General features: G+C 48.1%; 1 protein-coding gene across 3 annotated transcripts in view; it reads left to right on the forward strand.

Annotated features, from left to right (window-relative positions):
- LOC101802458 (gamma-aminobutyric acid type A receptor subunit alpha3) overlaps positions 1–13,035 on the forward strand; it is a 91,206-nt gene that overhangs the window by 32,640 nt on the left and 45,531 nt on the right. For all 3 annotated transcript variants that reach the window (XM_027465377.3, XM_072042928.1, XM_072042929.1), the window contains exons 2-3: positions 685–806; positions 4,136–4,257. In XM_027465377.3, the coding sequence (XP_027321178.2) occupies positions 718–806; positions 4,136–4,257 (211 nt within the window). In that variant the 5' untranslated portion in view covers positions 685–717. The remainder of the gene's footprint in view (positions 1–684; positions 807–4,135; positions 4,258–13,035) is intronic.

Raw genomic sequence — 13,035 nt, forward strand, 5'->3', positions numbered from 1 at the left:
CATCACAACAAGCTGTATTTATACAGGCTGCTGCTCCAAGGTGCATCAACATAATGGGGTACATAAAAGGGGAAAGGCGGTTAAATGTGTAATAACATCACAATAAAAGGAAAACTGAGCATTAATGAAAAACCTGCGCGTGCTACGTGTGGTACAGTTGAACACTCCCACTGCTTGGGCCTCAATACCAGACTTTGTAATAGTTTCTGGTGGCGTCATTACCAGAATTAAATGAGGACCTAACTGTCCAGAAAGACATTTGGGGAAAAAATGGGTCTTAAGACTTATTTCTGCTGTACATGTGTCTCCAAGCAGCATGAGCTGAGGGAGCTGCTGCAAGGGGGCATGGTGGTTGGGTGTATGGGGTGAGGAGGGGGAAGAAATGGGTGTAAAAAGAGGTGTTGGAAGTGAAACTGTGCAGTGACTGGAAGGTGTCAAAGCTCCTGGAGAGCTCTGTGTATGGACACCCCTGGCTCTGACCACACACAAGGTTCTCCAGGGCCAGCAGTGCTGCAGGCAGTGCTGCTGGTCCCTGTGGGGCCTTTGGGACTTCAAATTGCAGACCCCAGAAATACTGAATTCTGGCCAACAGGCATGAACCACTGGGAAAAACAGAATTAACCCGATCGTTTTCCTGCCAATAAATAACATCTTTCCTCTTCTCTCCTTCCCCTCTGTGCCCAGGTTGTGAAGACCCAGTGGCTGTGTGCCGAGACCATGGCGCCCAGGCTCCCGGGAAGGGGGTCTGTCTGTCTCACTGCCCTTGGAGTCCTGGTCCTGCTCTCTGCTCTCCCTGCTGACGCTGGGTAAGGTGGTGAGAGCCTTGGCTAAGGCTGCAGTCCCCTTGCTATGCTTGAATATACCTGAGCTGGTGCCTGGATGAAGCAGTCCAGGGTAAAATACTAAGAAGTCTGCTTCTTTGGGTGCCCTAGTATAAATGCAGAGCCTTGCCCCGGTTCCTCCGAGTCCTCCTGGCTTTGGACACTGCCACCAGCCTTTCTTCCTGGCCTCTAGGGGTGGGTGAAAGGCTGTTAGACTGTGACAAGCCTGGCAACCCTCCTCCTGTCCTGCCTGAGCCTCTGCTGAGGCTTGGGGAGCCTGGAGAGCCCTTTGAGGAAGCGTGGCAGGTCCCTCCCTGGCACAGCTGGGGGGGAGAGATGCAAATAATATGTGGCTTCTATAAAAGAATTAGAAAATTATCTTCAGAGTGCTCAGTACAGACACAAATGTCTGCTGTGTGCAAATCCAACAGCACTCGAGGACTTTCATGCAGGAACAAATGTCCTGGTTCAGTGCTCTGCCCGTGCCCCCTCTGCATGCAGCTGTTTGCCCAGCTGCAGGCTCTTACCACTTCAGCTGCTTGCACCCAATTTTGCATAAACAAATGCATCCCGTGTATGCCTGGACGTGCAGATGCTGACCTTGGTATCGTGGTGCTGGCCGCCGGGGGACAGCTGCAGTCACTGCCTCCCCCTTCCCTCCTGCTGACCTTTTGCTTCCAGTTGTCTGATGGCTGCTGCTGCTCCCTTGTTACCTGCCGTCCCCACTGCAGGATTAATTTCCTAAATCACATATGAAGGGCCCCTTCTTCAGACACTAACCTGCCAGCGTGGCAGCCAGCTCTCCAGAGAGCATGTGCACAGGGATGAGCGGTGAGGCAATGACTTTTCCTCGAGCCTCTCCTAATTAAATTTGCTGTAAAACTGTCTTCTCTGCCTAAAGGCTTTTAATTGGTTTTAAACCATGAGCCACACACCTCTGCACCACTCCTCTGAGTTTTTCAGTGGGGCTGGCGGCTCTCCCCTGCCGGAGCCCCTCAATCCTCTCCTTGCCTGCACCGTGCTCCCACGGTGCCTCCCCAGCTGATCCCACGCTGCTCGCATTCAACTCAAAGCCTCAAATGTCAGGCTAAGCTAAAGTGGCTTTGAAATTTGTAAACTCACTTTTCCCATCGCTGCTGAGCCTCTGCCAGGAGTTCCTTCACAAAAATCTGTCCTCTCCCTCTTTATATTATGGGTAATTTTTAAAGATAGCTTATAAAACATTAATGAATGAGCTTTCATGAGCATGCTAGCTATTCATAAGTTATACATGCTTATATACCCATCAGCATACTCTGGTACAGATTGCTTTTAACCATGACATCTAGTGAAAGCTGACACAATTGAAACCTCACTAATTACTGTAGACGTTTGTTAAATTCCTTAAAATCCTCCTTACCTTCGGGGAGTGCAGATCCTTCAATTCTGCTTTATGATCAAGTTCAGGTGCAAAGCCAAAACCGTGTTTTGATTCAAGTGAGTCTAAAAAGGCTGCGATGCAGTTCATAATAGCAGGGGTGTTTTGATGTTTCAGAACTGATTTGGTTGCACTGGGGCTGGGGGATGTTTCCCCACCCTGCCCCATGCTTATGGGAGCTGCAGTTCGAGCACTTCACGCCTGCTTCTGGAGGCTGAGCTTCCTGGCTTGGCCACTTCTCAACATGAGAACATGAGTGAGTGGTTTGCCAAAAATTATAGACCGAGAAGCCTCAGGAGAAGAGGGATCTGGTCCCCAGAGAAATAAACCTCAAACACTTGGAAAGCAATTTCCCACAGTGTTTGGTCATTGACTGATTAATGTCAAAATCGCCCCAAATGAAATATTTCAATTAGTGACAACGTGCTGAATAACATTAATTCAGCCTGACTCTAAAATTACCCACACCCTTCCCTCCTCCATTTTCTTTTTTAAAAACATTTTTTTAGTCCCTTATCTAACAGAAGCTGGGTTTTCTGTTAGAACATTTTGACAGAGAACTCCAATCCAGCTTTGCTTCTTGTCACCCTCTCAGCCCTCTGCAGAGTATTTGCAGATGGACCCAGAGTGTCAGGGGTGGTTGGTCTAACCAGATGGGATGCTGCAGGATTAAGCTCTGAACTGGTTCACTGACATTCTCACCCCCACCCCCTTTTCTTTTCTCTCCATAATTACTTCTCGGTCCCTGCTTTTTCCTTTAAACCCGTGGCAGCACCCCACAAGCTGCTAGGGGATGCTGAGGCAGCCTTGTGGGCTGGAGCGAGCTCTGTGCTCTGGGGGCTGCTCGTGCCTCCCGTACAGAAAAATGGAGAGCAGAATCTATATCTGGGGGTTGGCTGGGTTTCTTCCATTGTCATGTGGGTTTCTGCCTTTTTTTATTTCTTTATTTCTTTTTTTTTCTTGTTTTTATTAATCAGTGTCTGTTTTATTCCCTCTTCCATCTTCCCTGCAATCTCTGCATCTCTATAGATTTTTACTACTTTTGGTTTTCTGTTGCTTAATTTTCTGCCTTTCCATTAGTTTTAGTCCCAAAAGCTACTTCTGCTGGGAAAAGCTGTGCTTGGAGCTGCAGCACTGATACCCTGTGCTGTCCAAAATCTCTTTTAGAAGCAGCTGTTTTCACTAGGCTCCATGGGCTCCTTTTCTGTTGATTGAGAGGGAGACACAAAATGCAAATTTACTATTTGAGCCCTTTGGGCTTGCAAAATTGCATTGGATATTTTGTTTGGTGATATGAGTTTTGTTTGAGAAATTTGCTGCTTATTTTATTCCACCCGGGGCAGAAAATGCCCCAAGGAAATCATCTTATTTTGGGCTCCTGGGCTTCTTGGGCTGAGTGGAGATAGGTACATGAGAACTCATTTGATTTTATAAACAGGGAAAGTTCAACAAACTGCAGAAACGGTTCACAGTTTTAATGATGGACTCAGCCTCCCATCCTGCTTTACCGATTTCAATTTTTCTGCCTCCCTTCCCTCTTCCCAGGAGCAGAGTACTTGGAAGTGGGCTGATAGGGTAAATTACTGGCACCTCTTACTCTGCAAGGAGAAACCAGGACTTGTGTAACCCTGAGGTTTTGGAGCCTCTGCTCCTACAACATCCTTCTTAGGGGCAGCCTAAGGCTGGGCAGGTTGGTTTGAGGAGCCCTGCAGAGGGTCCTGTGCATGTGGTCCTATCAACAGATGTGCCACATCCTGCAATTTGGGGCTGTTGCAGTGCAGGCTGGGGAACAGATAAGTGTCTTTTCATTTCTATAAGTGCTCGGAGAATATAAAGAACGTTTCTCTTCTGATCATGGCTTTTTTCTCTCTCCTCTTTTTTTCCCCAAATGCACCAGGCTTTCTCAGAAGCATGTTTCCGACGTCATTGATGACAGCAAAGATAACATCACCATTTTCACCCGCATCCTGGACAGGCTGCTGGATGGCTACGACAACCGCCTCAGGCCTGGACTCGGAGGTCAGTTGGGTGGAGTGATGCCGTGCTCCGCAGCCACGTAGCTTCAGGACAGAGGGGCTGCCCAGGGGGCTTGAACGGGTCTGCCCCTGTTGGGAGAAGAGTCTGGTTCAGTGCTAGAGCCAGTCCGTTGCTGGTTTCCCCAATTTTGGTCTGTGCTATCTCATCGGTGTTTTGTGAGAAGAGTGGTGCAAGTCTCCATGCGTGTTGTGGCCTGCTATGACATTACATTGATAGGCCTGTAGATGGAGCAAATAGGATTTTATTTATTTCCACTAATTTAATAGATATTGTGATGTCCTAAATTATGACTCTACTAGTCTCTAGAACCTTTGAATCATGTTGGTATTACGTTTTAGATCGTAGGCTTTGCTGCACAGCCTCTCTTGATGTCCTTTCAGCTGTTTCCTATGTAGCCACTCTCTAGGGAGCTCTTCGGTGTGCTGTGCTTTAGAAAGCAAAAACATTGGTGGTCAACTTCTAATGCTTATGGCACGCACCTAGCATAGCATATGGAGCGAGAAGCTATGGGAAGATGTTGCTCCCAGTGCATTGCTGGACTGCGATTCCCACACAGAGCTGGACTTGCAATGTGTTTGCCATTCCCTGAAGGCCAGGCTGCCAAGGGGGGTTGGGAATGAGCTTTCTCTCTCCCTTGCATACTGATGGGGGCTCTGGTGATGTAGTAACAGGCTGGAATTGCACCTGCTGCTCCTCTGCCTGGTCCCCTCTCCTGCCCTTGCCTTGTCCCTCTGCTCACATCTCTCCAGGACAGCTATGGCCCCCAGCAGCAACCATGCATAATCTGGTGAAGAAGGGTTTTTTCCAGTGAGCATCCTCACCTCTGACAGGCTGCCATGCTGCAGAGCCCAGCCAGGAAAGGGTTACTGCATCTGCATAGGCCATCCATCAGCTTTATTGCTTTTGTTGCTTGTTTCTTTCCCCCAGAATTAACTGCGGTCCCACTAATAGCTTTGCTTCCTCAAGTCTCCCCGATGGCTGTATTGATTTAACTCAAACGAGTTCTGAGAGGGGACTGAGGGGGCATTTATGTTCACTGTAGGCTTGGTTGCAGACAACCCTGTGCAAAGTATTAACAAGAGGACTCCCAGGAGCCCCCTTGCTGGGAAAGTTAAAACCTTTCTTGGAATATCTCTGCTCTGTTGCTTTAGATCCTTTAATAATGTGCTTAACATAATAAATTGCCTTTGCCTGAACCAGACATTGCACGCTCAAAGAGTGCTTTCACCTCCGATTTCCCCTCACGGAGCACTCTGGCAGACCCAGGTGGGAAGTTTTGACAAAGGTTACAGGCTTGGGGCACTCCGGAGGCCAGAAGGGCAGAAACCATCTTGCTGCAGGCTTAGGGGTCAATCGGCGGTTCTGGGGTGATTGTTAGCGTGAGGTGAGTTTCTGTTGTCCAAGGTTATGTGAAAACTGGGAAAGGGACTGCTTTGCTCCAGATTAGCACGACAAGCATTGTGTTGCTGGGTGGTTCGGTGACTTGCACGGTTCCTTGGCTTGCCTGTAGGTAGCAGGGGACAACCCATGTCGACCCAGCACCAGGCTCTTGCTGTTTCCCTTGGGAATATCTTCCACTTGCTTTTCTTTGTGAGGACTTCAGGAGGAAGCATCTCTTAACACCATGCAGTCTTGCTTTGGTATTTGAAAAGGGCAGATATGGTGGGGTTGTGCCAGGGACAGGCTAATGGAAGGATGGACTGGCCTAAATAGTGGGTAACAGGGCAGCAGGACATGCAGGCTCACTTCTTGGCCCCATTTTCCCTGCTTTCTGTCACGGACATCACTCTGAAAACCCTTGGTCAGGATGTGAGCAGGCTGTGGGGCTGGGTGTACCCAGGCACCTGCCCCCGCACCCAGCAGAGCCTCCTCCACACGCGCCGGGAACTGAGCAATGTTTGTTTAGGCTTTGGGAGAAGTCTGTGTAAGCAACAGAGTGTTGATGTGGTGACTTCTCCCCTCAAGATAGCCTCTTTGTATTTATTTTCCTATCCCCTCTGTTCTCACCATCTGCTGCCACCCACTCTAATAGCTGCCATGCCAGCGCTCCCCTGCCTACCGGGATGCCGCCGGCACGGAGCGCAGCGCAGCAGCGCTGAGCCTGCTCGGAGCACCCGGGGCTGCAGGAGGGTGTCCCCGTGCCTCTGTGCTGTGCCTGGCCCTGGGATGGGGCTCAGGGCATCCTCTCGAGCCAGCAGTCCTCGCAGTCTTGATGGCACGCTGAGGTTTGTGAGCACACACTGAGGTTAGAAGAAGAGCGATGTTTTTCCTGGCCAGGAGGGAGAAGGTATCTGTCAGCCCCTTCCTTCTGCTGGACAACCCCATAGCAGTGGGGACACCACCGCTTGTGTCACCAGGAAGTCTTTTATGTCTGGTAGAAAGTTTCTTCCCTGTTTCTGCCTGGTGGCTTGCTCTGATCAGGACCGAGTCCTGTGCTGATTTTGGTCCCACAACCACTGAACTACAGCCTGGGTTTGGGAAAGGGGCAGCTTTATAAACAGGTCACATTATGGGGCTTGGAGAGGAAGGAACTTTCAGCAGATAACCTGTCTTTCCCCTGAGAAAACACGGTGCAGATGGGCTATTAAGTCAGAAGGGGAACAGACAAGGACCCCGAGGGGATGCAGACATCTGCTGTCACGGCCAACCTTGCAGGAGAAGAAAATCTCCTGCTGAGAGAGTTTCTGTGGGCAGCCTTGGCCTCCCCTCCTGGTCCGGATCTGTGCGTTCATGTGGATCCTGTCCTGGCCCTGCGGGGCTGTGGCGAGGGGCATCTATTTATAGCCCACAAATTCTCTTTGCTGCTGGGGCTCCCTGCAGAGCCGGCGTGCAGAGAGGTCTCTGCTTTGAACCCAGAGCTCGCCTTTCTTGTGAGCGTTGGAGGCAGAAGACGTGGACGTAGAAATGGCAGACAAAGGGAGAGGCATCCTATAGCTGAAAAGAAAGGGTGCTCAGGGAATGGGATGTGAGTGATGAGGCACTGGGTGATCCTCTGAGAACAATGCACAGAAAACCCTTTATGCTCCTGTGCTGCTTTCTGCGAGGAGTGGTTGATGTGCAACCCTTACACAGCCAGATGGATGCCTGGCACTATGAGAGGGGATGTAGTGCCTGTGGTTGGGTGGTTCAGGGTTCAGCAGTGGTCCCTGTGCAGCTCTCACCTCCTGCAGCCTTATTTCCGAACTGGTGGAGTTTGGGTACGTTGTGTTGTAACCTAAACACACCTACCTTGTGTGTGTCTAGCTCTTTGCAAAGCAGGGTAGGGATTTCTCTTCTCTCAGCCAGAGGATCTCTGCTTTGGAGAGGGTGTCAGTGTCTGAGGTGTTTGGTGTGAGGCTGAGGTCCTGAGAACATGTGGAGCAGCGCTGGACAAAATCTCCATACTGGTGACCAGGGAAGCCTCGACTCCAGAAAGTTGTTGGCCTTTTCCAGGGGCTGCCACAAGGAGAGAGTAGCTGGTCATTTTCTTTGAAAAGATAGGCTTCAAACTTTCTAGATGAGCCAGTTTCTTTGCTGCAATTAAACGGCATTTTGTAGCAGCTGGGCTGCTACTGATGGTTGTTGTTCCTCCTGGATTCAGCATCACCTGCAGCATAACTCTCAGTCTTTGCCTGAAGAAGCTTCTACATCTTTCTGGGGTCTGCAAATGGCTGGCCTGGTCCTGCTGGAGGAGCACTGGCAGGACAAGCATCCTGCTGCCCTGTGTCCCTGTGCTGTGACAAGGGTTAGGAGCCTTCTGAAGAGCGTGGAGTTTACCAGCAAACATGGGCAACTGGATTAAAGCAATGCGCCTGCAAGGAGAACAAGGCATGTGGCCCCCTTGGTCCCTTCTCTCTTGGGGACAGGGCACGGCACCCCTTCCTTGGCCTCAGGGTTGGCAGTGAGTGGGTCCCCCAGCAGAGGGGAAGCCCCACTTTGTGTCTTCACAGCTGGGTGTACCAGGATGAGAGAGTAGCCTGGGCTCGTGGCTGCCTTCTTTTCCTTTTTCTCACCTCCACCAGGCTGCTTTTCATGGCACGGTGTCAGCATTTCCCTGCCCTTGCTGGGCTCAGCACAGACACCCTTTGGGTAAGGTAGGGTTTGGGCTCTGCCAGTAGGACACAGATCAGGGCTGCCCACCACGGCCCTCTGGTGCCTTTTATCTGGGTTTGTTTCGTCAGCTCTGCCCTGTGAGTGGTTTTGATCTGTAGCCACCTGTTAATATTTATCCTGCTGATGTATTCCCTTTATTCTTCTGTAACTGAAGTGCACTGCAACAGTTTTTTTTTTTCCTGTTTTCTTTCCATGGTGTGGTGTCTTCTCTTATTTTGATGATGGTGTAGTTTGCATGATGGCCTCTAAGCAAGCAAGAAACATCTGGATCCATGTTTTGCCACCTGTGTTTCCCTGATTCAAGTGCTGACAGCCGAAAAGTTTTGGTCTTGGGTTGAGAGTGCCTCTCTTTAGGTTGAGAGACACCTGAGTGACATTTGGTGCTCGGTGTGTTGCATCCTCATGCCTCTGTTATTTTGTCCTGACCTGCAGGTAGGGGCTTGTCAGCTGTGTGACCATCAAAGAGGAGGGGTTGAGACAGAGTAGGAAAATTCCCAAACTGCTCCTTGTTGATGCAGAGCTGATCCCCAGTAACAAAGGCTCTCTGGCTCCTCTGCTCAACAGGATACTGTCTTTTCACCTGTGTTGTGAACCTACATACGGTTTGCATCATAAACAGTTTCCTGATCTGCTGTTTGTGCAAGAGAAACACCAGATGACAAACCCAGTGTGTTTCGTTGTGATTTCCAGGATTTCAGGACTGTGTTTACCCTGTTTTTCTCTGAGTGTTCCACCTCTCCGAACTTCTCATCTTTTCTCTCTGATCTGACTTCATGCCTTGCACTGATTACTCCAGGGAGGAATTTGACTCTTTCTTAGACAAAATCCATGTCTTATCTCAGATTTTTGTCTTTGGCTGAGATTCCTTGATGAGTTTTAATTTGAAGCCGAGGCATAGCCTGAACAGCGATTTCTTCTATTTACCTTTCTGGGCAATGGGGACCCTGCTCTGTCTTGTCGAACTTCTGAAGTTAAGATCTATGAACAAATACAAAAAAAAAGAAAGGTTGTCTTCCCCTCGAGTGCAGTTCTCTGAAGGCAGCTTTGCCGTGGATTTGTGCAGCCCCTGATGCTCTCCTTTCTCATGTAGAAATCCCTGGTGCTGCTGCTTAAATCCACAGAGCAGAGGGAGAGGGAGCTCCGCGCGTAAAGGCATGTACACATCAGAGGGCGAGTGAGGAGTACGGGCTTGACAGCTACGCCTAAGGGTGAAAGTCTTCTCTTAAATAAGTTATGAATTTGCTTAGGGCAACAAGCTTGTATCAGAGCTTCAGGGATATCACAAACACTCCAGAGGGGTCAGAAATACGTTGTGAAAAGATTGATCATTTCTAGCATGAAATGGCACCTGGGCAGCGCTGTGTCCCTCAGGGCAATCGGAGCCATGGCCAGGTGGAGGGGACAAGCACGGCATCAGGTCCCTGAAGGAGCTGTGCAGCCGAAGCTGAGCATCGTAGTGAAGCTGTCCTTGGGCTCCTGGCTTCTCCAGAGGGGAAATAACCAAGTCCTTGGGCTGCAGGGACCAGGGAGGGAAAGATGTTTATCACTCTGCTTTGTGTGCCGCTCTTAAGATAGTGCCTTAGCTTGCTGTGTGTTTCCAGCGAGGAGTCCATCCCACTAACCCCTCCATATATCCATGTGTGTGGGCAAGAAGAAAGATTTCCACAAAGGGTGAGAAGTTTATAGGAGGATGAACCCCCATGGAGGACTTCTAATGCCAGAAATTTGTACTGGAGTAACTCAGAGCTTCAGTCCTACATCAAGCACCTGCACCGAGCCATTGCCAATGTCAGGCAGCTCATCCCTGCCCTGAGGGAAGCTGGTGGGTATGTGCTGGAGACAGGATGATGCTATTTGTTTGTAATGACTCCGGAAGGCGTGAGCCGACATTTAAGCATGTTGAACATGTGTTAGATGGCTCTAAGAACATTAGTAGATGGTGTTATAGATGGCCATAAACTGCCTGCAAGGATGTCTTTATTGATCTGTTGGACTATGGCAGCAAGTCATTTATTTGAATTTCCATCCGTTTAGTCAAATGTAAAGGATTTATAATGTGTCTTTAATTCAGAGTGTGAAGTAAGGTTTTTTATTAGGTATTACTGGGTTTAAAAACAACTTTAATTGTTTTATTCAGGGAAGCTGATGGAGAAACAACTGGTCAAATATTGAGAAAACAGCAGGTATTTTATTCATTGAGCTAGAAAATAGTATGTCTGCAGCCATTCATGTACCTATACAGAGGCACTGATGGCGTCTGTTGGAGGATGTTTTGTCATTGATTGTGTTGGTGGATTTCAGCCTGGTTCCATCTGGAAGGAGAGATCAAATCACATCTATGTGGGCCTCCTGTGGCGGGGGGATTAACGCTGCTGATTCAGACCAGTTTGTGGTAATGCTGTTTCATTTATTTAAAGGTTATTGTTGGATTAAATAAAAGTATTGGAATGGTCGTGAGGCTCTGGAAGATGCAGGGGACTTTGGGGAGCGCGTTGCTGTTAAGGCTGTGCAGGCTGAATGGTACAGGGTCCCTTGGCCAAACACTGCTAAAAGTCAGAGTGAAATTCTCACCTTGTTGAGGGTAAATGGCAAGCCTTACAGACTCTGGTGGGGCCAAAAATGTAATGATTTGTCTGTGCATACTAACCTGTAGTTTACTTTAAAAGCGTGTCTCTGAAAGACATACAGTTAATATTCTTTTTTTTTTTTTAAGCATGTTTTGTGGAGTACTGGGAATTACAAGCACAGAGTATAGCCTAGAGAGTTTTCAATCTACAATTTGCATTGTGAGAAAGGGACAGCCTGTTCACTTTACCTTTGGGGAGAACATAATTCAAACCAAAACGATGAGAACAACAGGCTTGGAAAAAACAAGTGATTTTTTTCCCAAGCCTACTGGAAGATCCTATTTCTGACAAAGTTCAGACTGAATCAGTGGATGGGATGATTCATGACTGGAGGAAAATAAATTGAGAATTCTGCAGACACTATTTCAACCCTGTAAAAGTCATTTCAGGTGCCTCTTTTCTAGAGGATCAGTTGCAATTCTGATAGAAGAAACTTGTCAAGGAAAGGAGCTGATGACCATAAAGAAGACACCGCAATTTGCGAAGGGGTAGGAGGCAAAGGCTTTGAACAAGGCTTACTGCACCCATCTGAACTCTTGTCAAGTAAGTTATTTGTATCCATACAGACCAGATAAGGTTTTTGCAGTCCTGAATTCCTACTTACTTGCAGACACATTGCCTGTAGAGCTGTGAATGTCACTTTAGCCAGATAAAGCCCCTGTCATGCAAAAAATGAAGGTGCAAACTTCTCTTTCCACAAGTTGCCCTTTCTGTAAAGGGACTGTGCATATGTGTGAATTGAATTACAGGTATTTGTTTGAACGATTAGAGCCTTTTCTGTCGGACAGATTCACCTGTTCACATGTTGAGAATTTGGTAAAGTCTTTTCCTAGGAAAGGGTTCTTTCTGCTTGTAGAAGGGTTAAAGAACGAAAGCATGAAACCTTGTCTCTTCTTTCCTCATTGATCTTGCTGTCATTATGAGAGAGGCTTTCTGATTGCTTCCCTTTGTCATGTAACACTAATACCATTAAGTCCACTTTGGCAAAGAAAGGTAAGTATAATTAATTTGCAAATCAGGATGGTAGATGTGATTTCTGTACAAATGAGATGGGCCTGAACTGCAGAAGGCACTGCCTGGGCATGGCCATAGCGTAGGTGGGACCAAGGGTTTGCAGGTGCCTGTGACTATGTGTGGAGAGAGTTGCTTGAGCCAGGTGAAGGTATTTTAAGCCTCTGCCTCCAACTGTTCCTTTTTTTTTTTTTTTTTTTTTTTTGTGAGCTGCAGCTCTATCAGAATTATTATTTTGATGCACGATGCATTAAAAAGGGAAAGAATAAAACCCCTGAACCCTATCCTGACTGATTTGTTCCCAGAAAGATGTTTAATTTTGTATGTATAATTGAAAGGGGCTAAATATAGCTGTATTAATATTTATGGGCCTTCTGTTGGAGTCAATACAAGAGTTGCTGTTCAAGGCAATTAAGCTTTACCTTTTCACATCCAGGATTTCAGTGTTTAGAGATGACATTAGTTGTGTGACCTGCATCCAAGAGCGAATAAACTAAAAGCATGCCATTATCTGTTGAATATGATACCCTATATTTAATGCTGTTTGCTGACAGGCAGTTTGTCTCCAGCAAGGATGATCTCCCAGAAGAAGGACTGCTGCTTTAACAGGGGCAAGATCGGAGAGATTGGAGGGCTCGGAGGTTTGCAGGAGAGCTGTCCATGTAGCAGATGTGGTTTTGGAGGAACTAAGTGACTAGATTATCTCATGGGACTAAGTGAGTAGACTGTCTCATGCCCACCTCTGCCCCAGCAGTAGCTGCTGGGATGAGGGGAAGGAGTTGTGGTGGTTCTTCATGGGCTGTGTTCATCTTTGTGTCATCTCCAGCCTGGAGCTGGGCCATAGGAAACGTGACTGTCACTAGCTCGTGAGGATGTGTACAGGGCAGGAATGCTCTCTGCACCTTTTTCTTGGTCTTAGACTTTCTGAGCACATCTCTGGGGCTAGTCACAATCTTCATGTCATTAAAGCCCAGGGAAAGCAAATCCTGTCCAGAGATCTGAGCTGCTGTAGGGAACGTGTGCGCAGGGA

The sequence above is a fragment of the Anas platyrhynchos genome, chromosome 10 (genome assembly GCF_047663525.1).
Source record: "Anas platyrhynchos isolate ZD024472 breed Pekin duck chromosome 10, IASCAAS_PekinDuck_T2T, whole genome shotgun sequence".
Lineage (NCBI taxonomy): Eukaryota > Metazoa > Chordata > Aves > Anseriformes > Anatidae > Anas > Anas platyrhynchos.